This window comes from Rattus norvegicus, chromosome 14 (genome assembly GCF_036323735.1).
Source record: "Rattus norvegicus strain BN/NHsdMcwi chromosome 14, GRCr8, whole genome shotgun sequence".
Taxonomy (NCBI): domain Eukaryota; kingdom Metazoa; phylum Chordata; class Mammalia; order Rodentia; family Muridae; genus Rattus; species Rattus norvegicus.
This window is the reverse complement of record NC_086032.1, coordinates 78,318,377-78,344,523: the sequence shown is the minus strand read 5'-3', so window position 1 is coordinate 78,344,523 and position 26,147 is coordinate 78,318,377. Positions and strand designations below refer to the sequence as shown.

Genomic DNA, 26,147 nt, shown 5'->3' with positions numbered 1-26,147 from the left:
AGCAAAGTATCAGGGCCTGCTTTCAAGGGTCTGCTTAAAAGAGGTGTAAGAACATGATGCCCAATGTCACCACTGTCTACCCTATAGGGAGCTTGGTCACAACCAAGCTGAAAGGAGGAGGCAGCCAGAGTCAGAACAGAACCCCAGTCACACTGGAGCTTGGAGAAACAAAGCAAGCAAGGGCCAGCCCTACTTCTGCATGCACAGCTAGGTGACTTCCCTGAGGCCAGTTCAGGTCAGACCTTTTAGGCACTTGTGAATGGCAACATAACTGCCAGAATTGAAGCTGTCTGATAATCCACTAGCCTTTCATCCCATTGCTTCGAATAGCAGATACCTGCTGCTAGAAGAGACAGAAAGTTCCAAATGGACTCTTCAGGGCAGCTGGATCTACTTCTATCTTCTAGGTCTTCCCCAAACAGAGGTTGTCTCCTCAGTGGTTCCCTAACTTCAGTGGCCCAAAGTCTGCATCCCCACTACCATGTAGCTCTCCCTGTTGACTGAAGGAATGCTGGCCTCTTGTCTCTAACTCACAGCAGCCGATTCTTCAGCGTCTTCACCATATTTCCTAACCCATTCACGGACCCCTGGTGTCCCTGTCCCCAAACTCTGCCCAACCAAGTGTTTTGTTGCTCTACAAACTATCAAATGCCTTTTAGGAGCCCCCCCCCTTTTTTAAGATTTATTTCTTTATTTCATATATGTAAGTACACTGTCGCTGTCTTCAGACACACCCGAAGAGGGCATTAGATGCCATTACAGATGGTTGTGAGCCACCATGTGGTTTCTGGGAATTGAACTCAGGACCTCTGGAAGAGCAGTCGGTGCTCTTAACCACTGAGCCATCTCTCCAGCCCTCCCATTCTTAGTTGTCTCTGTGCCCAACGTTGGGTAAGGCAGGTATAATGCTTTAACATTTAAGTAAAATGTAGAAACTGAATCTTCAAAATCTAACACTTATCATCAAGACTTTTTTGTATCATTAAAACTATTCTTAAACGCATACAAACAAAAACATATAAACAGGCTGGAAAAGTGGCTTAGTAAGATTAAAAGCCTATTACAGCTCTTCCAGAGGGCATGAGTTCTGTTCTTAGCCCTTACATCAAGTGAGTGGCTTACACATGTAACTCCAATTCTAGAGGACCCGATTCCTCTACCTTCCTCAGCATCCATACTCACAATGCACATAAACACACACACACACACACACACACACACACACACACACACACACCAATTAAAAACAATTTTTAAAAATGCAAATTAAAGAGCTACAATGTGGTTCAGTTGGCTAGGTGCCTGCCTTAGCCTGCAGGAAACCCTGGGTTCAACTAATAGCATCACATAAACTGGGCATGGTGGTGTACTACTATAATCCTAGCACTTGTAAGGTAGAGGCAGAGAGGCAGGAAAACCAGAAGTTGGTTACGAGGTGAGCTCAGAGCCAGCCTAGGTTACATAAAACTATATGGTGTCCTGGGGCAGACAATGGAGTCGGGCTCATGCCAGCAGCCGTTAGTACTGATGCTGCTCTGACTTGCACATTCCTTCATTCTAACATTTTTCCATTAACAGTTCATGCTCCTGCAAGGTAATTCTGCATATACTTAGTGGGCAGTTTTCATTTTAAACGCACATTTGTTTCTGTCACCTTCATTGGGGCTGACAGCTGCAGGACAGTGGTTAAGAGCCCTGGCTGTTCTTGAAGAGGATCCCAGTTTGGATTCCATCACCCACATTGAGTGTCTCACAAACTGTACCTCTAGCTCAGAGGATCTAAAATGCTCTCTTGGGTCTTCACATAAATAAAAAATAAATTTAACAAAGTCATTTTTTTTTTGTTTGACCTCTTACAAGCCATGGTATTCTCTGTCTTATGGCTAAGTAGAAAAGTATTTTTGGTGACTGGGGAGATGCTCAGTAGATAAAGCATTTGCTGTATGAGTATAGGACCAGAGCGTGGATTTCCACAACCTATGTAAAAAGCTAAGCAGGCACAGCAGCCGCTGCAATCTTAGCATTGGTCAAGGAACTCCAGAGGCCAGCTTGCTAGGCAAGCCGAGACTGGCATCGCTCACAGCTGATAGCCCTGCTAAATAAAGTAGAGAGTAGTTGAGGAAGCTAATCTGATGTCACAGGCCTCTGCCTGCACCTACATACATTTCCATATAGGTCCTATTTCATAGCTCCAACATAATATGTTTTCCCCAGCTTTTAGCTGTTTGTCTGTAAGCAATGAATCAGAACTTGGGAAGACGATCAAATTTGGGTGGGGACATGCTGTTCCTCTGAGCCTTTCCAAAGAACACTTGACCAAGTCTTTCTGAACCATGTGTACACACTCTCCTTTGGCTACATCTACACTTTACCCTGGACACCCACAGCACTTAGTGAGTGTACTGCTGCTGATTCAATCTTCTAGACTGAGACTCCTAACAAACAAGTGTAAGAAATGGGAGGTTAGAAGTCTTACTGAATATAACCCATTTCCCATAAACTGAAGAATCTATGAGAAATGTCCTCATTTCTGGAAAGACCATTCTTATGTGTTTAATATTTTACTTGCCTCTATTTTATATTTTCTAGAAAGACGGCAATAAATTGAAAGGCAGATTCCAAAATAACACATCTGCTGATCATGAGCTTTTCAATCCCTTCAGAACCTTACTTGAGCTGATATGTTGGCACATGTATTCCCAATACTTGGAAGACTAAGGCAGGAATAGCAGTTCAGGTTCAAGGCCATCCTGGGATATCAAAGTAAAACAGAAGATAAACATAAAAAACATGAGGCAAAACTTTATTTGACATAATTGCTAGCCAGGGCAATAAACAACCTAGAAGCCAGAAAAACGCAGATGTGCCCAACCCAATAATGTTGTAGGCAGATGAAGTGTGAAAACTTCAGGAGCTCCTGAGAAAGCCTCTGGAGCATTTATTATACTCTAGGGCTTTCTTGTGAGTTTGGAAGGGTAAAGCCAGGTTCTTGTCAATGTAAGTTTGTTTTTCCTCCCCTAGAGTGCTGCAGGTGTGCGTGGCTGCTGTGTCACATGGGCATCAGTAGGTGGCAGAGAGGACAGAGGCTATGTTTATGCTCAATGTTCTGTGAATATCTGAATGATTAGTAGCCTAACATTCCCTGAAAAAAGTGAGCCTCAGATAATCTTCAGACTGGCACCAAGGGGCTAGGACAGGAAGCTAGCTTGAGATGGCCACCAGTACAGTGCCAGGATCAGAGGGCCAGGAGCAAACCTGAGACTAAGTGGGATGGCAGGCCCCAAGGGGAGTGAGCCTGAGACAGATGATGATCCTCAAAGGTGTCTGCTGTTAAGCCTACAACCTGAGTTCAATCCCTGGAACCTACAAGGTGGAAGAGAGTCAACTCCTACAAGTTGTCCTCTGATCTTCACATGAATGCTGTGGCATATATGCCTTTCCACCTCAAAAATAAATAAAAGAATATACAAATACAGTTAATACTGTCAACTTGATACCTAAGAGGCAGGCCTAAAGGTACACTTGTGAGGGATTGTCTAGATCATTAGTTCTCAACCTGTCGGTGGAAACCCCTTTTGGAGTCACATATCAGATATCCTGAATATCAGACACTTACATTATGAATCTTAGCAGTAGTAAAATTATAGTTAATTTTATGGTTGGGGGTCATGATAACATGAATTATATTAAAGGCTCACACCATTAAGAAGGTTGAGAAGCACTGGTCTAGATTAAGGCATCTCTGAGAATGTGTGAAGGACTGTCTTGATTGAGTTGATGTGGGAAGACCCATGTCAACCATGGGTGGTGCCATTCCCTGAGTGGAAGACCCTGGACTGTGTGGACTGGAGAGAGCAAGCTGAGCACTACCATGCATGCGTTCATTGTTCTCTGCTCTGACTGGGCACAACGTGACCAGTTTTCTCTGGCTCCTACCGCTGTGACTTCCTAGCCATGATGAACCATAATCTGGATTTATGAGCCAAATAAACTCTCTCCCTTAAGTTAACTTTCTGTAGAGGTATTTTATCACAACAACAGAATGTAACTAGATACAGACATAGTCATAAACTGTCAGAAAATACTTAAATGCGTCAATACCTACCTGTTCCTGCAGGTCGTAGTCATAGCTGTCATGCAGCAGAAGACTGAGGATATACCTCGAATAAATCATGGCATCAATGCCACATTTCTCGAGCTCTTGTCCCAGCCAGGTTTGCACTGGGCCCAATGCATGAAGCAGCGACATGTCAGAAACAGACACAGGGCCTGGATAAGAACTTGAGGTGCTTTCAGATGGCAAACCATCCACAACAACTGTACAGACAGGGCGCATGAACTTAGGTTGCTGACATCCTTAAAATGCAAAGCATTTTCTACAGTGGACGTTCTGTTGGTATCCGGAGAGGATTTCACTCCAGCAGAAAGGAGAGGGGCTGGACATGGAGGATAGGCAGTGACCGCGCAGCAGTCAGCTCTCTACAGCACAATTTCCCTCTTCAGGCATGACCAGTGAATCAACACCATGATAGCAACACACAAGGAGATGCAATTTTCAACTTTCATTTCACATTGAGGCAACGTCAGTCTCTGGCAGTACCTACAGAGATGAAAAAGAAAGGAACACATTACATACACAAGAAGTTATGAAGATGACTTTTATTTTATTTATTTACTTATTTATTTATATTGACTGTTCGAGACAGGGTTTCTCTGTCCTGTCCTCTGTTATCCCTGATTGTCCTGGAACTCACTCTGTAGACAAGGCTGGCCTCAAACTCAAGAGATCCTCTGGCCTCTGACTCCAAAGTGCTGGGATTAAAGGTATGAACCACCACTGCCCTGCAAGTGGGGATGATTTTTTAAAGGAAAGTGTTCCTCCTTTTAAAATGTATCTGGTAATTTGGAACAATGTTTTCCCTGTGGAGTATTTGGCATTTTAAACTGAGTGACACTGCAAAATTTAAAACTTGGTATCTGGAATGAGAATAAAGAAGGTGGTATTCTCTGCTTGTCCCCAATGACATGAACATTCATTTCGTATCTCAAGAGACTGAACTGGTAAAACATTTACAGAAAATCATTAGGTTCATACTTAAATTCAATGGAAACAATTAAATAGCAGTTTCATCAAAACACTGGTAAAAACAATCTTTAAATTTAAATTCACGCTGGGCAGTGGTGATACACACCTTTAATCCAACCACAAGTGGGGCAGAGGCCAGCAGATTTCTGAGTTCAAAGCCAGCCTAGTCTACAGAGCGGGTTTCAGGACAAGCCAGGGCTACACAGAGAAACCCTGTCTCAAAAAGCAAAAACAAACAAAAAATATTTAGATTCACAGATCATTATTTTATATTGCTAAAAACTGAGGGTGGTAATCAGGGAGTTTGTAAGACTGGAAGTTTCCAGTTCATAAGGCTGTATGTACGGTAGGTCTTCTGTACAGCCACAGGCTACACTGTCAGACCTACTGTGGCCTCTCCTAGCTAGACTACTGATTCAGTGACACTCTTCCTTTAAACACTTTCATTATGTCCAATACTGGGTTAATTGAACAAAAAACTTCTTCGTTTGTTTGTTTTGTTTTTAAATGCAGGGTCTAGCTATGTAGCCTACTAGGAAATGCAAACAGAGAAAGCAACACTAATCAGCCCAGTGAGATCGTGAACTTCAGCCGCTACACATGTCTCAGAGCAGCGTCTTGGGTGAAAGGTGGACCCTGTGGACAACTGACGTATGCCTGAGTTCTCTAGGTGTCAATAAAATGTACACACATTAAATACAATTCTAAAGCCACTGTACAACCAGACTAGTATGTTTTACTAAGTATTTTGCTACTTACAAAACTCCTTACTAATATTTTGCCTTTATTAAACTGTGAAAGGTAGCTAAATTAAAGCAAAGATTTTCTACTTTTCATTGGCTGATATTTTCCAGCTGCCTCTTAAAATTAAAACATTTTCCATAAATGATTTAATAAATGTTTGGTTCCCAGGCAAGATATTAGACAGACCAGCAATTAACACTAGCCACTTGAATCAAGCTGACAAGTTACTTAGTGAAAACCAGCCAGACTGAGGAGCCTTGAAACAGCTGAAGGAGAGCATGAGAGAGAGAATTCAGCAGCTTGAACTCACAGGGAGACCTGGCTTGGCTGGAGGTGCTGTGCTTACTGCTGTTGGGGATCAGGTACCGGATCCTTCCTTGCTGTGGCCCCACTTAAATAGACTGAAAGCTGACACATACACTTATGTACTTTAATTAATATTCACTTTTTCAAAACTGATAGAAACTAAATGAGCAAGAGAGTCAAGAACTCGAAGCCCATGAAATAAAGAAAACAGCACAGCACAAAAAATAACTCAAACCTATAACCAACATAAAAATCCTAAAGCAGCCAGAGTAAAACAGAGACATTAAGTATAGAAGCGAAGTTAAAGATAGCATCTAGTTCTTGCTGGAAACAGTGTAAGTGAGCAGAGGATTGATCGGGTAAGACTTAAAACACCTCGTCAACCTAGTACCCCATACTCACAAACTATCCTTCAAAGATAAGGTGAAGTGGACTTTTCAGACATGTGAAAGTTGAACTTATTCCCAGCAAACCTGCCCTACAGGAAATATGAAAAGTCTTTTAGGCAGACGTAAAAGTACTCCAGCACAGAAGTCTGGAGAGATGACTCGGTGGCTAAGAGCACTGACTGCTCTCCCAGAGGTCCTGAGTTCAATTCTCAGTGACCATCTGTAATGGGATCCGATGCCCAATTTGGTGAGTCTGAAGGCAGTAACAGTGTGCTCATATAAATAAAATAAATAAATAACTCTTAAAAAGTATTCCAGCACCAAATGTGGATCCACTTAAAGACACAAAGACGGCCAGAGATGCAGCTACAGCTCTATCTAGTTCATTAAATATCTTTTTTGGGTTTGTTTTTGAATTCTTCTGTGTAGCCCTAGCTGTCCTGGAACTCACTCAGTAGGCCAGGCTGGCTTCCAACTCAGACATCCACCTGCCTCTGCCTCCCCAGTACTAGGACTAGAGGTGCGCACCACCGCCACCTCATTAATTATCTTCAGGGGCCAGTGAGAGGGCTTGGCAGGCAAAGGCACTTGTGGTACAAGCCTGGAAACCTAAATGTCATCCCTCAAACCCACATGGTAAGTGAAGAGAACTGACTCCTGCCAACTGTCTCTCACTCCACATGCATGCCATGGCACACATGCATATGCACCCATGCATGTACACAAACAAATGTGTAATCATTTTTTTTCAATTTAAAAAAATTAAATAGCTTCTAAAATAACTAAATTAAAAACAAAGGGCCAAGTATAATGGTGTATGCTTGTAACCCCGCTTTCCCCACGTTGTAGGGGGATGTCAAGTTCTAGGTCAACTTGCTGTTATGTGGGTATGACCTTATCTCAAAAACACCACCACCACTTAAAACAGGTATGTTGGTACAAACCTGTAAGCTTGTAGAAAATATATATATATATGCATACACACGTGCGCGTGCACACACACACACACACACACACACATATACAGATTTCCATCTTCAGTAGACACTCCCTTGTCAGTTAAAATTTAGGGGTCATGGGGCTGGGGATTTAGCTCAGTAGTAGAGCGCTTGCCAAGGAAGCGCAAGACCCTGGGTTCAGTCCCTAGCTCCGAAAAAAAGAACCAAAAAAAAAAAAAAATTTAGGGGTCATATCTCCACTTAACTGAAGTAAGAAGATTATTTCCCCGTTTGGAATGCGTATACTTTAGTGTCATCAACACATGAACATTACTTCACAAAGCAGTGTGCATTCGTGTGGACAGTAGGTAGGGTATGTATGCATGAGCGTGGAGGCCAGGAGAAGCTTGGTGCTGTTCCTCCTCACATGGTATGCACCTATTTTTCTAAACACTTGTCTCTCACTGGCCTGGCTCACTAACCTAGACTAACAAGTAATAAGTACCAGCGATTCACCCCTCTTCTCCCCAGCACTGAGATAAAAGGGTATAACACCACACCCTTTTTATTTTTTCTTTAGATCCATGTGAATGAGTGCTTTGCTTCCATGTATGTCTCTGAACCACATGCATGTCTAGGGTCTATGGGGACCAGACGAGGGTTGATCTCCTAGAACTGGAGTTACAGCGGTTGTGAGCAACCATATGGGTGTAGGGAATTGATCTCAGGTCCTCTGCTCTAACTGGTGACTTACATTCAGCCCCCACATTCAGATTGTTTGTTTGTTTGTCATTTTAACGTGAAATGCTGAGAACCAAACAACAGTTCTCCTGCTTGCATAGCAAACACGTGATGACCTGAGCCATCTCTTAATCACAGCACCTTTATGGCATGATAACACAGACAACATCTGAACTCTTCCTAGACCCCCTTCTGTTCCTGTGAAGCCATTCAGAGCAGCAGGGGATAAAAGACAACTATGAGAACCTGGCTACTCTGGCACCAGCACACTTGGTCCTTTCTGCTCCTTTACCTTATTTACGTTTTGTAAGTTTCAAAGAGTTTCTTAAATAGGAGCCCACAAATAGCTTCTTAAACACAGCATGCAGATACTTGCCTCCTTCCCAGCAGCACTGTCACCACACTGTGCTAGAGAGTCACTGCACTGCCAGGTTAAAATCATCTTCTTGAGCTGAGTATGGCAGCATATGTTAGAATTCTAGTGACCTGGAAGTTTGAGGCCAACATGGGCTGAGACGTGTCAAAAACAACAAAAAGGCCAGTCTTTCTATCAAATGTCCAGACACTGCATACAGATGATGATTATCGTGAGAATATGGGGCATTCGCACTGCACGGGTTCTACTGGACACTGGCTTTGTCTCATTCCTGCAAACAACCATTTTGAGCTAAGAAGCCCCTCCCTGTGAAGACAAGTTGCAAGCTGCGCTTCACAGGACTATACACAGGTCGGATTATTCTCTGGCTCAATGTACTTGTGGTTGGTTCAGTGACAAGGTCAGACTGCATGGGACAGTAAAACAAATGAAGCTCACTGATAATGTAACCAGGAAAGGGGGTTCAGCTAAGACGGGGGTATACAATGTTGCAGAGACACAACTCCCTAAATTTTAATGTCTTAATTCAGATGGTGCCACATATTCATCTAGCTTTGGCGAGGATGCTGAAGGACATCATTACCAAGTATGACAAAATAGTCAGCATCTAGAACCCAACTAATCCAGGGATGGAAGATATCAATGTCTGTGCCAAAGTATGTCCCGATGCTTTGAAAGTTTCTTCTTGGATGTGAGTTGCTCATAGTTAATCAGCTAAAGCAAGCCTCCTAGCCACACTTTAATACAGCAGCTCTCAGTCTGTGGGTTGTGACCTCTTTGAAGGGGAAAACGACCCTTTCACAGGAGTTGCATTTCAGATATCCTGCATATCAGATATTTGCACTACAATTAATACCAGTAGCAAAACTACATACAGTTATGAAGTAAATAACTTATGGCTGGGGTCACCACACATGAGAAACTATTTGAAGAGTCACTGCATTAGGAAGGCTGAGAACCACTGTTGTAACAGGTGTCACCAGCCACGATGACTTCAAAGAGCAATATAAGAGAATATTATAAAAAAAGAAAATAACATTGTTAAAAATTAGCATTCTAGGGCTGGAGAGATGGCTCAGCGGTTAAAAGCACCCAACTGCTCTTCCAGAGGTCCTGAGTTCAATTCCCAGCAACCACATGGTGGCTCACAACCATCTGTAAAGAGATCCGATGCCCTCTTCTGGTGTATCTGAAGACAGCTACAGTGTACTTATATATAATAAATAAATCTTTTAAAAAAAAATAGCATTCTAGTTAAACAGGGGAAGTTTTAGTAGCACAAATGAATTAAAACTGTAAAAGAAAAGTGATTTGTAAAAGAGAAAGGTAATTACTCTTAGAAAGGTTTCAAACAGCCTGAGTGCTGTTGAAATGCTCCTGTCACCAGCAATGGGAATCTACTGCCTCCATAACTCCCGCAGGCCAGCATCTCTGCCAGCACACAGTCACCATCCTCATAGGCATGTCATAGGCACTTGGAGTCTAGGACATCCTTTCAGATACTTCTAGCTTCTAGGGTAGATTTCTTCATAAACGAGGCTGCAAGGTTTTCAGTGGATACTGACACTCTATGTCCTACTGAGCAGAATGCTTAGGCCTTAGCAGGTGATCAAAACTGTGGTGAAGGGTTGGGGATTTAGCTCAGTGGTAGAGCACTTGCCTAGCAAGCGCAAGGCCCTGGGTTCGGTCCCCAGCTCCGAAAAAAAGAAAAAGAAAAAAAAAACAAAACTGTGGTGAACTAATGCTTTCATAATCCAAAAACAAGAGAATAAACTCTCAAAGAGAGGTTTGGGAAATAACAATGTAGTAGCATGTGGGAAAACACCTATGGTTACACTGTGTGTCTACCAATAGGGAGATTAAGACATGTCGACCAGGCTTTTAACTCACCTTTTATCACCCCACACGAAACACAGGCTCCCTACTGCCGGGCACTGTGCACAGCACTGGGAACACAAAGACAAGAGCCACCAGGTTTCCCCCTCACTATTACATCTAAGGGGTTGCCTCTGCACTATATGCCCCCACTCTGTTTAACTGGTCCTTCCTCACCACAGAGAGTGCACTGCTTGTTAACACGCCTGGCTCTCAAAGGTCTACATTACTTGCAACTGACTTTCACACAAATAGATGAATGGTGGATGGGGAGTTGGCTCAGCCGGTAAAGGCACTTGCCACCAAGCCTTATGATGACCTGAGTTCAATCTCTAGGACCCACATTGTGGAAGCTGAGAGTTATCCTCCATATGCATGCCTACAAAAACATACGTACACACAGATAAATGTACTTTTGAAATATAAATAAATGGAGAGGGAGGAAGAGAAGGAAAGGACACAGAAGAGATTAAAGGCAAAGACTCTAAGACTCTGGCTTTCAGAAACTGCTTTTTTAGGGTTTTTTTTTTTTGGGGGGGGTGGCTGGGAATTCTAATCAGTGTCTGCTTAGAAAGCATGAAGTCTACTACCTGATGTAGTTACCCCACTTGTAAACAAGCCTTGCTACCTCCAACCTAAACACACTCTGTGCCTGGAAGGCATGAAGTGTACCCGTATGAAGTGTACATGTATATGAAGCAGTTTCACACTGGTAAACAAATCTTGCTTACTATTCCTGACCTTGACACACAATTTAAAGCTCACAAATCTCATTCTTTATAGAAGGCCCCAGCCTCTAAAGCCTATGTATACCCAAAAGAAGACTCTGGGGGAAATCTACAACCCAAACCAAAACTAACACTGGAAACAGCAAAGGGCTCTAACAGCTGATCCTGTCGGCTTGCTTCCTCTATGTATCTGAAAACTAAACAAAAATGCACAGTTTTCCAGACCTAGTTTTCTGCCCTACTGTAGAAACATGTCAAGTCTTAGGAAATGAATAAACCTTCTTTTTAAGATAATACAGTTAAAAACAACAACAACAACAACCCGCCACCTAGTATGTGGCCACATTCTTTCTATGCCAACGAGAAGAGCTGCATACAGACTAAGAAGCTCCATTTTTACTAGCCAAGTAGCTGAAACAAACTGATGATCTATACAAGTAAGCGTAGACGCCTCAATGATAATTAAATTCTTTTTATACCACAGGACTGTTCTTACACTACTATGTGATACTTAGTAAATACCTTATAAAATGGAAACCTAGAGTAGGCTGGCTTAATCTTTACATTCAGGATAGGGATGGTGGCTAGGGAAGCTTCTCTCTGCACTGGATAGCAGTTAATGCAGAGACTCATATCTGGTCAAACTGCTGAGAGTGACTGCTAAATGCTCAGCCCTAACGAGACAGTTGTATCTATTTCCCCCTCCCAAGGCTCAGGGAATACCATGGAAGAGGAAGAGAGGCTGGAAGGAATGTAGGAGCCAGAGGATGAGGAGATGCTGTGACAGGAAATGGACTGCACTCAAGAGCTCACTGTAGCTACAGTGTCCTGCATAAGGACAAGAGCCTTCACACCCAGGCAACACTCAGCAAGCAGCACTACTGGATTCAGTGGGATGCAAAAATAAACAAAAGGAAAAGAAGGGAAGTGGAGAATGGACTGCTTTAGGAGGTGTTAGAAAGAAATAGGGCAGAGAATTGGGGTGGTCATAATAAAAACACACTGTATAAAATTGTCAATGAATAAATAAAAGGATTGGTTTGTTTGTTTGTCTAGACAGATAGGGTTTCACCATGTAGGCCAGGATGTCCTGGAACTCACTGTGTAGACCAAGCTGGCCTCAAACTCACAGAGATCTGCCCGACTCTGCAGGCACTGTGATTAAAGGCAAGTATGACCATGCCCAGCTAAAAAAATATCCATGAAGAAGGAAGGAAGGAAGGAAAGAGGAGGAAGAGCACAAGGAAGAGGAGGAAGAGGAGTGTTTTAGAAGCACTTCTAAAAGCTTGGATGGGTGTCTACTAATGTCTCTGGTTTGAAAGCTACATACGGAAGAAAGAAAACCTGTGCACCTTCTCTAATGACCAGTGTAGATGCTCATTTCACTTAGATGTGTACCTCAGCAGGGCTGCAAAATCATAGTTTATATGCCATTTAAAAAATGTTCCTTTTCTCCAGCGGGGGCAAACCTCACACTCAACAGTTTACAGAATTAAAACCTTAAGTAAAAGATGACATTCAAAAGGAAGGGGAATGTATATAACTGAGATAGACAACTGTGTCCATGCAGAAAGTCACAGCTACCAACCAAAATTCCAAGGCAAAGGCAAAGTTCAGTGAGACAGAATCCTAAAAGATTTTTGGAGAAATAATGAAAGCAAAATACGGGTGGGTGAGAAGGTAAAGGTGCCTGCCTCACAAGCCTAGAAGCCTGAGTTCAATCCTAGAGTTCACATGGAGATGAGAGGAGAGAGCCAACTTCACAAAATCACCCTCTGACCACCCCTCTCTCTCTCACCTCCCTCACACACACCAAGTCATGCACCAACACATGTATACATAATACACACATTCACATACACTAACTTTTTAATAAAAAATTAAATTGTCTTTAATTTTAAAAATATGAAGACTATTGGAAAATTAAACTAAATTTTATAAACTTAAAACTTCAATTAGGAGAGATTAAAATTTTACTCTGAAAAATACATTTAGGTACATGCCTTTAATCCCAGGACTCAGGAGACAGAGGCAGGCAGATCTTTGTGAGTTCAAAGCCAGCCTCATCTACATAGTGAGTTCCAAGCCAGCCAGAGCTAGAGTGAAACTTTGTCTCAAAAAATTTTTTTTCTAAACAAGTTTACCTAGAAACAAAAAAGTTTTTGGAATGTCTGTAACTGTAAAGCATGAAACCTTAGAAGAGATTGGCAGGTATGTGAAAGCATTTACCCTTCACACCAGAGCAGAAAAGGACAAGTGTCTAGGATACCAACAATGCAGGACAAGGAAGGACAGGATCAGGACACCTGCCAGACCTTCCAGTATCCTGCCTGCTGGAGGTAAGAGACTAGAGAGCTATTTTCTTGCTACTGGAGTGACCAGACAAGCAATTCTTGCTGTGCAATTGACTGGTCAATGCTACAAAACAGGGTTGCAGTTAACTGACAGCTGTCAATCAAATTAATTCGTTTGGTTATTCCTGGTTCACAGCAAAGGTAGCACTTTTTTTTGTTTTGTTTTGTTTGGGCTTTTTTGTTTTTTTCCCCAGGATACACTGTGAAACCAGTCTTGCATTGCTTCATAGGAACCTGTTATCTTTCTGTTTTCTCAGCCATGGATGTTCCTCCATAAAACTTACTCTGCTAAAGTTAAAACCATTGTATCAAATAATATTAGCTCATAAAGTGCATATAATTTTCAGTGTGAAACTGTATCCTGTTAAAGTACCTAGGCATAAAACTTCTACAGCTGTGAAATGTAAAACATACTAAGCCTACATATATGCAGGCAAAACATTCATTCACATGAAAAAATTAAAATAAAGAATACGGTTTTTTAAAAGGGTTTTTTTTTTTTTTTGGTTCTTTTTTTTTTTTTTTTTTTTTTTTCGGAGCTGGGGACCGAACCCAGGGCCTTGCGCTTCCTAGGCAACCGCTCTACCACTGAGCTAAACCCCCAACCCCTAAAAGGGTTTTTTTTTTTTATTTATTATATATAAGTACACTGTAGCTGCCTTCAGACACACCAGAAGAGGGTGTCAGATATCATTACAGATGGCTGTGAGCCACCATGTGGTTGCTGGGATTTGAACTCAGGACCTCTGGGAGAGCAGTTAGTGCTCTTAACCACTGAGTCATCTCTCCACCCCCAAATAAGAATAAGTTTTATGGGCTGGAGAGATGACTTAGCAGTTGAGAAAGATTGCTAATCTTCTGGAGGGCCCAGTCCAGTACCCGGTAAGAACATCAGGCAGCTCAATTACCTGTAATTCCAGCTTATGGGCTGGGCACCTGCACATGTGTTACAAATACAAAGATACACACACTCAAGTAAAATAGCAAATCTTTTATTAAAACAACAACAGCAACAAGTAAGCTTTCTAACAACTACTTACACCCAAAACTATATCATGGAAAATGACACTGCAGTGGAAACCTCAGTCACCAGCCATCCCTCTCCACCATATGGCAATGTATGAAACACTCTCAATGGGACTACCTACCTTAATTTTGAATCTCCAAAAACTGTGAGCCAATTAAATCTCTTTTATTTGCAAAAAGGCTACCTTAGATACTTCATAAAAACAATAAAGAAACAAATAAACACACACATACAAAACCCTTTAACAAAGTGAACTTTAACTTTAGCTTTTCCTAGCATTTCTTCAGAGTCTAACAAAAGACGGCAACAAAAATATAGACAGGTACAGCAGCATGCCTGGAATTGCAGCAACCTGGAAGGATGAGGCAGGAAAAGCCCAAGTCTGGGGACACATGTGGAGAATCACCCCCCAAAAGACGCAGTTGAACTTAACTCTGAAATAGAAACGCATTGGCTGTTACTTCAAAGGTACTTTAGTAAACACAGCTGAGTGTGAAACAGACTCCAGGGTGAGAGCAAAACAAATCCCTCCCTACTCATTTAAACACCTTCATCCCAACTACATACCTCTAACATGTTCATGTGTATACACACACACACACACACACACACACACACACACACACACACCTGAAGTGCACTGTGGCATAGTTCTTTTAACTCATTTACCCTCATGTATTTTACATACCATAGAACCGACTGTCAGCTCATGTTAAATACTTACTTGGCCACACCTCATGTCCTCGCTCAGCCCCCCCACCCCAAGTTCTTAGAATTCATTCATTCACTACTCAGGCTAGAAGCATGCACGCACAGAGAAGATCATCAAGCATTCTGTATTCACTGCCCTAACGCCTTTATTTGTAACTCAGACACTAGCAATACACGTTCATCTTCTGAAATAACACTATCAATGCCAAATCTCTGGAACAGGTTTTAAGCTATTAGTAATACACAAATTCCAATGATTAAGAAAAACAATAATCACAAAATAGCCAATAAAAGAAATTCCCATTAATATGCTCCTCTAAGGAAGAAGCTCCGTGTTATACTGGATCCAACAGGTACGACTTTTGAAGACTTAATTAGTATGGCACATAAATGGCATCATCAATATTTAAAGTGTCAACATTCGAATGTAATTCCTCACTTATCTGATCCAAAGCCAATGCTGGGGTGAGGGTGGGGTGATACTGACAAGAGACAGAATGGTATGAACAATGCTTTGCAACAGGAAGAAGAATTAAAGGTCTCAACAGCTACTCCAAATACATTCTGGAAGATTAAAGTTATAAAAACAACAGGTAATTCAAACAACTCTGATTTCCCACTAAACTTCCTAAGCCATATACAAAAACCTGCTTACCTACAGATAACCTTATTTTCAAGATAGTTTAAGATTCCATATTGACTGTGAACAAAAGCCCACTCCAGTTCTTCCCTAAGCCAAATAAGAAATGTAAGTACAGGGGGATGGAGAGATGGCACAGTGGTTAAGAACACTGACTGCTCTTCCAGAGGTCCTGAGTTCAAATCTCAGCAACCATATGGTAGCTCACAACCATCTGTAATGGGATCTGATGCCCTCTTCTGGTGTGTCTGAAGACAGTGACAGTATACTCATATAAAATAAATAAATAAATAAATTTTTAAAAAAAGGAAATATAGGTACAGCTAGAGAGATGACTTCTACTTTATAAACATGTGTTAGAACTAAATCTGTGGGCACTGTAATAATAAGGTAAACACATACCTTTAATGCCAGCACTCAGAAGGCAGAGGGAGGCAGATCTTGGCGAGTTTGAAGCCAGCCTGTCCTACATACCAAGTTCCAGAACAGTCAGAGCTACCCAGACAGACCCTGTCTCAAAAACAAAACAAATCTAAACAATCAACCAACTCAAAAGTATGATTTGAACCTGGTATATCCTTTGCAGATTCCTATTTAAACTGTTTGGTTCCCAGCTGGTGGCATGAGTTGATAGCTGTAGAAAAAAGGTGTGTGGCTGTGGTAGCATATCCTAGCACCTAGAGAGGCAGAGGAGGAAGTTCCTGTGAATTTGAGGCCAGTTTGATCTACAGAGTGAGTTTCAGGACAGCCAGGATTACACAGAGAAACCCTGTCTCAAAATACAAAAACAAAACAAAACAAAACAAAAAACCCCAAGAAAAGTGTATTTCTATTAAAGAGACTGGAAGCCATAAGGCCTGTCATTAGACAGTGGGAAACTGACCAAACTCACCTATGACAGTGGCTTAGTTAGGGTTTTACAGCTGTAAACAGACACCATGACCAAGGCAAATCTTATAAAGGACAACATACAACATTTAATTGGGGCTGGCTTACAGGTTCAGAGGTTCAGTCCATCATCATCAAGGCTGGAACATGGCAGCAACTAGGCAGACCTGGTACAGAAGGAGCTGAGAGTTCTACATCTTCTTCTGAAGGCTGCTAGTGGAAGACTGACTTCCAAGCAGCTAGGGTGAGGGTCTTAAGTCCATGCCCTCAGTGACACACCAACTCCAATAGGGCCACACCTCCTAATAGTGCCATTCCCTGGACCAAGCATATATAAACTATCACAAACAGGGTGCATGGGAACAAAACTATAAATTCCAGTGAAAGGCTTTCCTTTGATGGAAGTTAGGGGGTTATTTTCCTAGGTCCAGCCATCCAAGCACTCAAAAGCCATCTATGGATGTGCTCCAAATAAACCTGTGACTGACTGAATTGGAGGCAAGCCACATGATGGATACTGGTTTTGCAGGTATGCAGAAGGGTACAGTTACAGAGATATCGAGGCTTGCTTCTACTCAGATTTGTTGGGAAGCCCAGACAATGTGTAACAAAGTTAGATTCCTTGAGTAACTATGCATAAAATTTGTGAGGGGGAAGCCTAAGTCACAACAGAGACATCAAGATATTGGAGACGCCAGAAGCATGAAACATCTGTCGTAGAAAGATACTAAACGGAACCAGAACAAAAGAAGGATCATGTGGAGTGGGATAGCAAGGTCACAAAACAGAGCTACCTGGGCCACTGAAGCTCAGATCACATCACCACCTGGCCTAGCAATGACAGGACTTACTGTTTGCCAACTAAGTTTCAACTTTGCTGTGGTCCACCCTTCCTTGCTATTTCTCCATTCTGTTTCCTCCCTTTTAGAATGATTTATTATGTCATTGTACACAAAAGTGTGTAATTTCATTCGTGAAATTTTACAGTCATGTTACAAGGCACCTGTACTTTTCTCATTGCTGTAACAAAATATCTGACAAAAGTATCTTAAAGAAGGATTCACTTGGCTCAGTCCAAGGACCCAGTCCATGCTGACAGGGAAAGCAGGGCAGCAGTATAAGGTGGATGGCTAGCCACATGCTGTCTGCAGGCAGGAAACTAATCGATGATCGATGGTGCTCAGCTTGTTTTCTTTTTCATCCAGTCCTAGACCTCACCTGTGGGATGGACCACCCATATTCTGGGTGGTCAATTAAACCTCTGTGAAAACATTCTCACAGATATGTCCAGACCTTTGTTTCCTAAGTAATTCTAAATCTAATCAACAATGAAGATTAATCATCACAAAAGGAAGCACTAACAACTAAGAGACTACTTGAATCTCATAGAGATATCAGACATTTTTATAACTTCTTTTGGAAATTACAGTATAATTATATCATTTCTCCCCTTCTCTTTCCTCCCTTCAAACCTTCCCAGGCACTCCCTTCTTGTCTCTCAAATTCATGACTTTTTTTTCCTTTACATTCTGTCTTGTTTTTACACATATACATTCATAAACAAATTCATGTATTTTTTTCTAGATATATAAATACAACCTGTTCAGTCTGTATGTTACCTGTGTGTATATGGTCTCAGGGCTGACTACTTGGCACCAGACTTTTAAATAATGTCAAAACTGTTAAGAAGTTGAATTTGAACTAAATGCATTGTGCATAATGAGATGGCCATGAATCTTGGAGCACTAAAAGCCAAATGTTAGGAACTGAGTATGAACTACCCCCCACTGGCTCATGTTCTGAATGTCTGGCCCCTCGCTATTGGGACTACTTGAAAGAAGGTCATCAGGGCAGGAGTGACTTTGGGATTATGTTATCCCTGTCCATTTCCTGTCTGGCTTTCCACTTGCTGGTTTGCTGTGATATGAACAGCCTCCACCATATGCTCCTGCCTCCATGAAGTGAAGTGTCCCCACATGCTGACCCTAGAAGAACTAAAATCCTATGAATCCATGTTTTCACCAGGTACTGTGGTAACAGCAACACCTAAGTAACTAAGGCACCAAGCTCTAGTCTTTTCTACACCTGCTCAAACAAGCTGAAAGCTGCCCCTTACTGACACATCTGCTTTATATTGGGCCCTGCACTGAGTCACAGTGCTCTCCCAGAAAGCTACTTTGACCCAAGCCCAGTCCTTCTGAAATCAGATTACCAAGTGATTCTGAGTTAATTCAGTTAAATATCTAATGAATGAATACTGTGCAAAAACATTATACTGCATAGTAGGAGGAATCATCAAATAGGAGTCTCCCCTCTTCCCTAAAGACATTAAGATTTAGGAGATGCCTCCATGCAAAACCTAAAATGTCATAAGCAAACAACAACAATAACAAAACAACTTGAGCAACTAGACTAGGGATGGATCAGCAATTAAGAGCACTTACTACTCTTATAGAAGATCCAGGTATGGGGGATGGGATAGGGGGCTTATGTCTGGGAAACTGGGAAAGGGAATAACATTTGAAATGTAAATAAAAAAAATACAATAATAAAAAAAGAAGACAATCCAGGTATAGTTCCCAGCACACCTACTGAGCAGCTTGCAACTCCCTGTAACTCCAGTTCCAGTGAATCTGATGCCCTTTTTGCCCTCCATAAGCAGCTGCACACATGTGGTACATACAAATTCAAACATGCACATAAAACAAATTATAATTATTAAGTTGGAAAAAATGTATTAGAGAGCAAAGAGTCAATTCTAAAAATCAGGTTACAGAAGTACAAAGAATATTTCAGTGAACTCTTCAAGATTCCAATAGCTTGATGGATGGAAAGGACAAATCAGGAACTAGACAGTCATGAGATGACCAGCAATTCAAGCTAAGGTGTAAGGTGCAGTGGCTTCAATCTGCAATGTCCCCGCCGGCTCTGCGGGTTAGTGGCACTTTACTGGGAAGTGCTGGAAATCTCAGGAGCAAGGTTTAGCTGGAGGAAGTAGGTCATTTTGATATACCTTAGGGATACCTTATCTGTCCATCTCTCATCACCCACCTCCTCTCCTCCTCTCCCCTTCTCTTTTCCTGGCTATCAGGAGATGAGAAAATTTGCTCCACCACATGTCTTCCACCATGAGGGTACTGAAACCACAAATCAACACAAACTTTTCTCCCACTTAAGTTGCACATGTCAGATGAAAGTCTAATACAGAAAATTGGCCCCAGAAAAGTGAGGTCATTGCTGTCTGCTGCTGGTGTGGGTCAGAAGCCATTGACCCAGTCTTACAGCAGGAATATGAAAGACTTTAGAAAAACAAGCCAGAGCCAAGAGTCCTGTTAGTAGAACTTAATGGACAATTTTGGCGGGAGCTCAGAAGACCAAAACCCACTAAGAATGGGGACATTAAAGACAGGTTTCAGACAGCCAAGACCGCTGAAAACTGGACTAGAAACTGTACATGTTACATTATAATAAAGAAGGTATCTAAGTTTTATCCATTTACTAAGACACTAAACTCCACGACAGGCTGAGTTTATGAGTGACCCACTGGAAATCGCAAAGGAATGAGGTTTACTAACAGCTCTTAACATTTATAATGAGAAAAAAAGCAACAAAGACTGAAAAACTTGCAACAGAAAAGTTGGGACCAAAGAAAGTCACTATTGAAGAATTAAAGAGCTGAGGATTATCATCAAGACAAAAGGTGTCTCCAGGGCATCTTAAGCGCTGGCCAAACCCCACACATCACAGGCTCAAGGAGAGTAAAGCATAAACTAATTTAGAATACATCTTTCTCCAGATGCTCTGGAGGCTGCTGTAGCTATGGTCTCAGGGAGCCAGGCTACTACTGTAACTGGCAGCAAATCTTTGCACTTCCAAGTGATGCTGGGTTAGCAGGTGAGCAAAGTAAAGCCACAGAGGTTTCCCCTCAGATTTCAAAGAAAAGCCTAAGAGGTCAAGAAATGTGTAATGAGATTAGGGTCCCTGCACTATGACAGTCCAAACCATCATTGAGTGGAGTCAACCCAAGAAAGTTCACATGGGCTGCATGCAAACAGCAAAGCCAAACAGCAGGCTGTCCAAACCCACTGGAGCTTACAACACACTTCTGAAGACAGGCACGGAGCAACGAGCTTTAAAGTTTGCCCTGTTGGATTTTGATCTTGCTTCAGTCCATACACTCCTTACCAGCTATTCCATTCCACTTTTTAGAATGGAAATGTTTACTCTGTGTCCTTGTGTGTGTGACTTTCTCTTTCATTTTACAGGGACTCATAGCTGAGAGACTGCCTCAAGTCTTAGAAGAGACTTTGGACTTTTGAGCAATGTTGAAATGTAATACATTGGGGACTCTTGAGATAGAGTAAATATAAAAAATACATTTTGGGGCTCAGGGTGGAATGTTATAAATCTGAAATGTGCCCCTTGGGCTTATTTGAACATTTGATCTCCAGCTGAGGGAAATATTTTTGAAGGTGCTGAAAACATCAGAAGGTGAGACTTAACAGAAAGAAGTAGGTCATTGGAGGCATGTCCTTGGGGTATCTGTCTCTGCGCCCCCTGTCTGTCTGTCTTTCTTTGCTTCCTGGCTTCCATTAGGTTGAGATCTCCAAGCTACCATATCTATCCTCTGTCACAATGGACTAAAATCTCAGAACCATAAGCCAAACAGAACTTCCGTCCCAGAAGTTGTTTATGTCAGGTGTTCTGGGAGCTGCCTAACTTATGAAGTACAAGAAGACATACAGCTTCAGACATAACTAAAAGAATAAGCACCGGTGGCGGCAATGCTTTGAGAGTCCATTCTTAATCCTTTTGATACTGCCTCTTAGTCAAGGGAAGAGAGTAAATGCATTCTTTCCTAGAGACCAGCCATAGTTTCAGAGGGTAGAGCAGTGGAACCAGGGAGGAAAGCGTTCAAGGAAGATAGATAAGAAGTGCATAGAGGAACAGGGGATGTAAGTGAGCTGGTAGAGTGCTTATCTAGAACACATGATGCCCCTGGTTTAATCCTAAACACTACAAGAAAAAGGAAAAAAGGAGGGGAACAGGAACAACAAAAGCACAAATACAGAGCTGGTAAAAATCTGATACTTCGGCTCAGCAGTTAAGTAATTATACTTACTGCTCTTCCGGAGGACTAGAGTACAGTGCCCAGCTCCCAAGTCAGGCAGATCACAATGGCCTGTAACTATGGCTCCAAAGAAATCAAATATCATCTTCTGGTATCCAAGGGAAGAATATGCATATACATGCATATAAATAAAAATAAATCTTGCTTTAAAAAAAATCTGGAGCTGGAGGTTCAAAGGTTAAGAGCACTGACTGCTCTTCTAGAGGTCCTGAGTTCAAATCCCAGCAACCAGATGGTGGATCACAACCATCTGTAATGAGATTTGGCGCCCGCTTCTGGTGTGTTTGAAGACAGCTACAGTGTACTTATAGAGAATAAATAAATAAATCTTAAAAAAAAAAAAAATCTGGTACTTGAAACAGCCCCCAGAGCCAGCAAGATGGCTCCGTGGATAAAGGCACTCATCAAGCAAGCCTGGAAACCTGAGTTCAATCCCTAGAACCCAGCTCACTGCAAAGCAAGACATGAGATTTCTTGTTTCACAGAAAGACTGAAGGTCAAGAGATATAACAAGCTTGCCCATGGTGACCCAGGAAGCAAGAGAGGGACTGAAATATAACTCAGGCCTTTCCAATCCAGTACTAATGGGTTAATAAGCAAGTCTTCTTGAAAGCAATAATATTTTATATTTAATTTCCACAAAAGAAACATTTTAAGAAAAAGCATGTCATCCAGCCACAAGGCTACAGCAAGGAGGAATTCATCTGAAGGACTTCCCAAAGCTCCAGAGAGGATACAGTATCTTATAAGAAATTTTAGAACTAGAGAAGCAGAAGTGAGGTACACTCAGATCGGAAGAAAGAGTATAAATCAAGAACGTCTGAAACTGCTTGGCACGTTCAGAGTAGCATCAGTCTTAGCAAGATAATGTGGAAAGGAGGTGGCCAGTATAGGATGACAGTGCTGCACCGCAAGGGACCTCCAACACTGTTATTACAACTGCATTCTAAGCTCCAAATCACAGGTGCTTAGAAGCCCACAGGACTAGAGACTGCCATGTGTTTGGGAAAGAGAATCCTGGAAGCCAGGCAGAGAGAAAGCAACAGTGGCCTGAAGACAACTGACTGCTTCCCACCAGCAGGGGAATGTGAGGACTTGAACTATCACCACTAACACAGCATTTTAAGAGCTTGAGTAAGGATGAAATTACTTCACATCCTCCCTCTCTGCCTATCTATCCTGCAAGACAGGTTATCACCATTCTTCCCATTTCACAGATGACAAAACTAGCTCAGAGGCCATTAACTGCTCCAAGTCAAATGATGCAAAACCAGGGGCAAAGCTCAGGCTTGGTGCATTTCCACACAAGAGGAATAGCAAGCCCAACGCCTTTAAAGAGCCCTGGTATAAAACCAGGCACAGAGGAAGCTACATAACAAATGGGAACAAGCGAAAACACCATTAAGTTTCTTTTTTTAACGTTCATAAATTGTATATCAAATACACCAACCATCCTTTAAACAGATTTGCCTTGTTAAATGTTGCCATGTTAAAAATATTTACCCTTCTGTTCAAAGAACAATACACGTATCTCTATGACACTAAGTAAGAACAAAACTCTCCTCTTGATATCTCACTGGCCAAGGCAGCACTTTCTTAGTGAAAATAGGCTCATAAAAAATCTGTTACACTCAACTTGAAGCCCTATTTTACATTTTGAGAATTTAATACTGAGCTTCATCTGGGCTACATCCCGAGCCCTAATTACTTTTTAAATGATTAAACATTTGTGGAATCCCAGCGATGGGGAAGCTGAGACGGGAGGATCCCTGAAGCTTGCTGGCCAGCAAACCTTGCTGAATTGGTGAGCTCCAAGTTCAGTGAGAGACCCTGACTCAAATCCCCGCATTTCAAAGTCAGAGGCAGTCATATCTCTAAAGTTCTTGGCCAGCCAAGTCTAGCCTATCTCAAAAATGACACCTTAGGGCTTGAGAGATGGCTCAGTGATTAAGAGCACTGGACGGTCTTCCACAGGACCCAGGGTTCAATTCCCAGCAATTGCACAGTGGCTCACAACTGTCTGTAACTCCAGTTCCAGGGGATCTGACACCCCTACACAGATATACATGCAGGTAAAATACCAATACACATTAAATAAATATTTTTAAAACAATTCTAAAAAAACACCTGATATTGATCACTGGCCTCCACACATAAATATACATGCACCCAAACACATACATAAATACATACATAATTAAAATTCGATGTTTGGATAAGAGAAGATAGTGGGGAAGTATGATAAAGGTACATTATATAGATATATGAATGAACTTGTGCGAGAACACATTTTAAAAGTACATCATTCGGCAAGAGTAGCAACTAAATATACAATAATAAATATTAACTGCAAGAAGCCTCTGTGGGTATTTCAAATGCACAGTTCCAGAATGGTTTTTGTCGTAAAGATCCTGAGACCTAGTTAAGAATGGTTCAGCCCAAAATATCTGCGGGCGAATATTTGACCTTCAGAATGCAGAGTGACAGATTTTTTTTTTCCCTTTCCTTTAAATCTGAAGCCTCTAAACCCGACAAAGTGTCATGCAACGGGTCCTATACTGTTGGCAGAAATCCTGAGTGGGGTTTTCATTGCACTGTCTTTTCCATGGCATCACCTGTTATCCAAACTGCTCGTCCCCAGCTCCTCAGCAATCCTCTCCTACCGTTTCCTTAGCAAGTCAAGAGCCAGAAATGCAAAATGCATTGTCAGTTACTTGGGCAACGAGGCAAAGTCTACGATGCAGATGAGAACCAAGAACCCTATTTAGTAAATGATTCCAGAGTCGCATGTCCCCTTCCCCAGCTTATCTCCATCTCACTTTTCTTGGTTAAACCTTTAAGGTTTGTCTACAGAAGGGCAAACACTGAAGGGAGGGGTTGCCAGGTTTGGGGGTCTGCTCCCCATTGCTCGTCCTGTCCTCTACGCAGCGCGCTCAGCCCTGGCCAAGCGGTGGACGCCGGGAGCTCCAGGGACACCGGCCGGAAGCCGGGCCGCGAGGGTCCGGGCGGTGGCGCGCGCAGGCCGGCGATTCCAGGGCCTGTCACTTCTGCCCCCGGCCGTCACCTTCTCGGACCCCGCGCCATAGGCCCGCGTGCCCGCCACTCACCGAGCCGCGCCCGCCCCCGACCGCCGAAGGACAAAGCTGAGGGCGCCGGGCGAGGCTCGGCCGCTGTCCTCAGGCCGGGCCGCCTCAGCCCGCCGCGGCCCATTGTGCGCACTCATCGCACGCCGCCCGCGGGGTCCCCGAGTCGGACATCCCTCGGGCCAGCCCCCCGCCGCGGCTCCGCTCCCGGCACCCCGCCTACCTGCCAAGGCTACCGGGTGGGCGCCTCTCCTTGCGCTCCGAGGGCTGCAGGCGGCTGCCGAGCGCCGGGCGGCCCTGGCCTGCGCCTTACGTAAAGCGGCGGCGGCCCCAGCGCCAGGCGGCGGAGGGCGGGAGGCGGCGCGCAGCAGCCGCTCCGCTGCGTTACCTGGCAACGGCCTCAGCGCCCGGCCAGCCAACGCCGGGTTCCGTATCCTTCCGCCCAGGCGCCGGGATTACATCAGCGCGCCGGGGCTCCGCCCTCGTGATGTGGGTGAGGGAGTAGCAGGCACACAGGTCTGGGTTCTGGGGTGCTGAAGATCCTGACACCGCAAGGGCGGCCTGGGGATCTGAGACTTTGAAGCTTCACCAGGTCCTGAGAGAGGGCGCCAGGGTCGGTGACCTCCGCTGGGGCACTCGGGCCGGGCTTTGCCGAACCCTTCCAACATGCACCCCCACGTTACACCTGTCCGCGCCCCCTCTTCCCTCTTCGCCACGTCCTGGGATGGCTGGAGTGGGCGGCTTAACATAAAGACTTCAATTAAAAAAAAAGTGACATGGCTTTTTTATGTTATTATTAAGTAGGCAAAAAATAAAAGACCTTCTGGAAGATTCGGAAGTGGGAGCCAAAAATGTGCACTAACCTTTTAGTCAAAAGCCTCTTCCCACCTACTCACCTTCCCTAAATGTGACTCCTAGGCTCTTCTAGAAAAGCAGATGTAGATGTCAGAAGTACTAGGAAGGAAAAACCTGAAATGTGCCTTTCTATACAAAGGCAAGAACAGGTCCGGAAGGGGAGTGACCTGCATACAGTTCATCAAACTCATTGAGCACCGCCAGGCACCAGGCCCTGCTCTTGGATTCAGAGCCTGAAACTCAGGCTCAGCTCAGGCTTCTGGGAGGAGGGGAGA

At 43.1% G+C, this 26,147-nt stretch overlaps 1 protein-coding gene and 1 non-coding gene across 5 annotated transcripts in view; one reads left to right on the top strand and one right to left on the bottom strand.

Moving 5' to 3' along the window:
* Kiaa0232 (KIAA0232 homolog) overlaps positions 1-25,864 on the bottom strand; it is a 65,353-nt gene extending 39,489 nt beyond the window's left edge. For 3 of the 4 annotated variants that reach the window (XM_006251140.5, XM_039092426.2, XM_006251141.5), the window contains exons 1-2: positions 25,241-25,864; positions 4,106-4,600 (exon numbers count right to left, since the gene is read on the bottom strand). In XM_006251140.5, the coding sequence (XP_006251202.1) occupies positions 4,106-4,336 (231 nt within the window). In that variant the 5' untranslated portion in view covers positions 4,337-4,600; positions 25,241-25,864. The remainder of the gene's footprint in view (positions 1-4,105; positions 4,601-25,240) is intronic. The other variant, NM_001109388.1, reaches the window with a different exon arrangement.
* LOC120096818 (small nucleolar RNA SNORA17) lies at positions 3,011-3,140 on the top strand. Its single transcript, XR_005493650.1, has one exon. It is a non-coding gene; the product is annotated as a small nucleolar RNA SNORA17 (small nucleolar RNA).
* Positions 25,865-26,147: the final 283 nt, after the last annotated feature.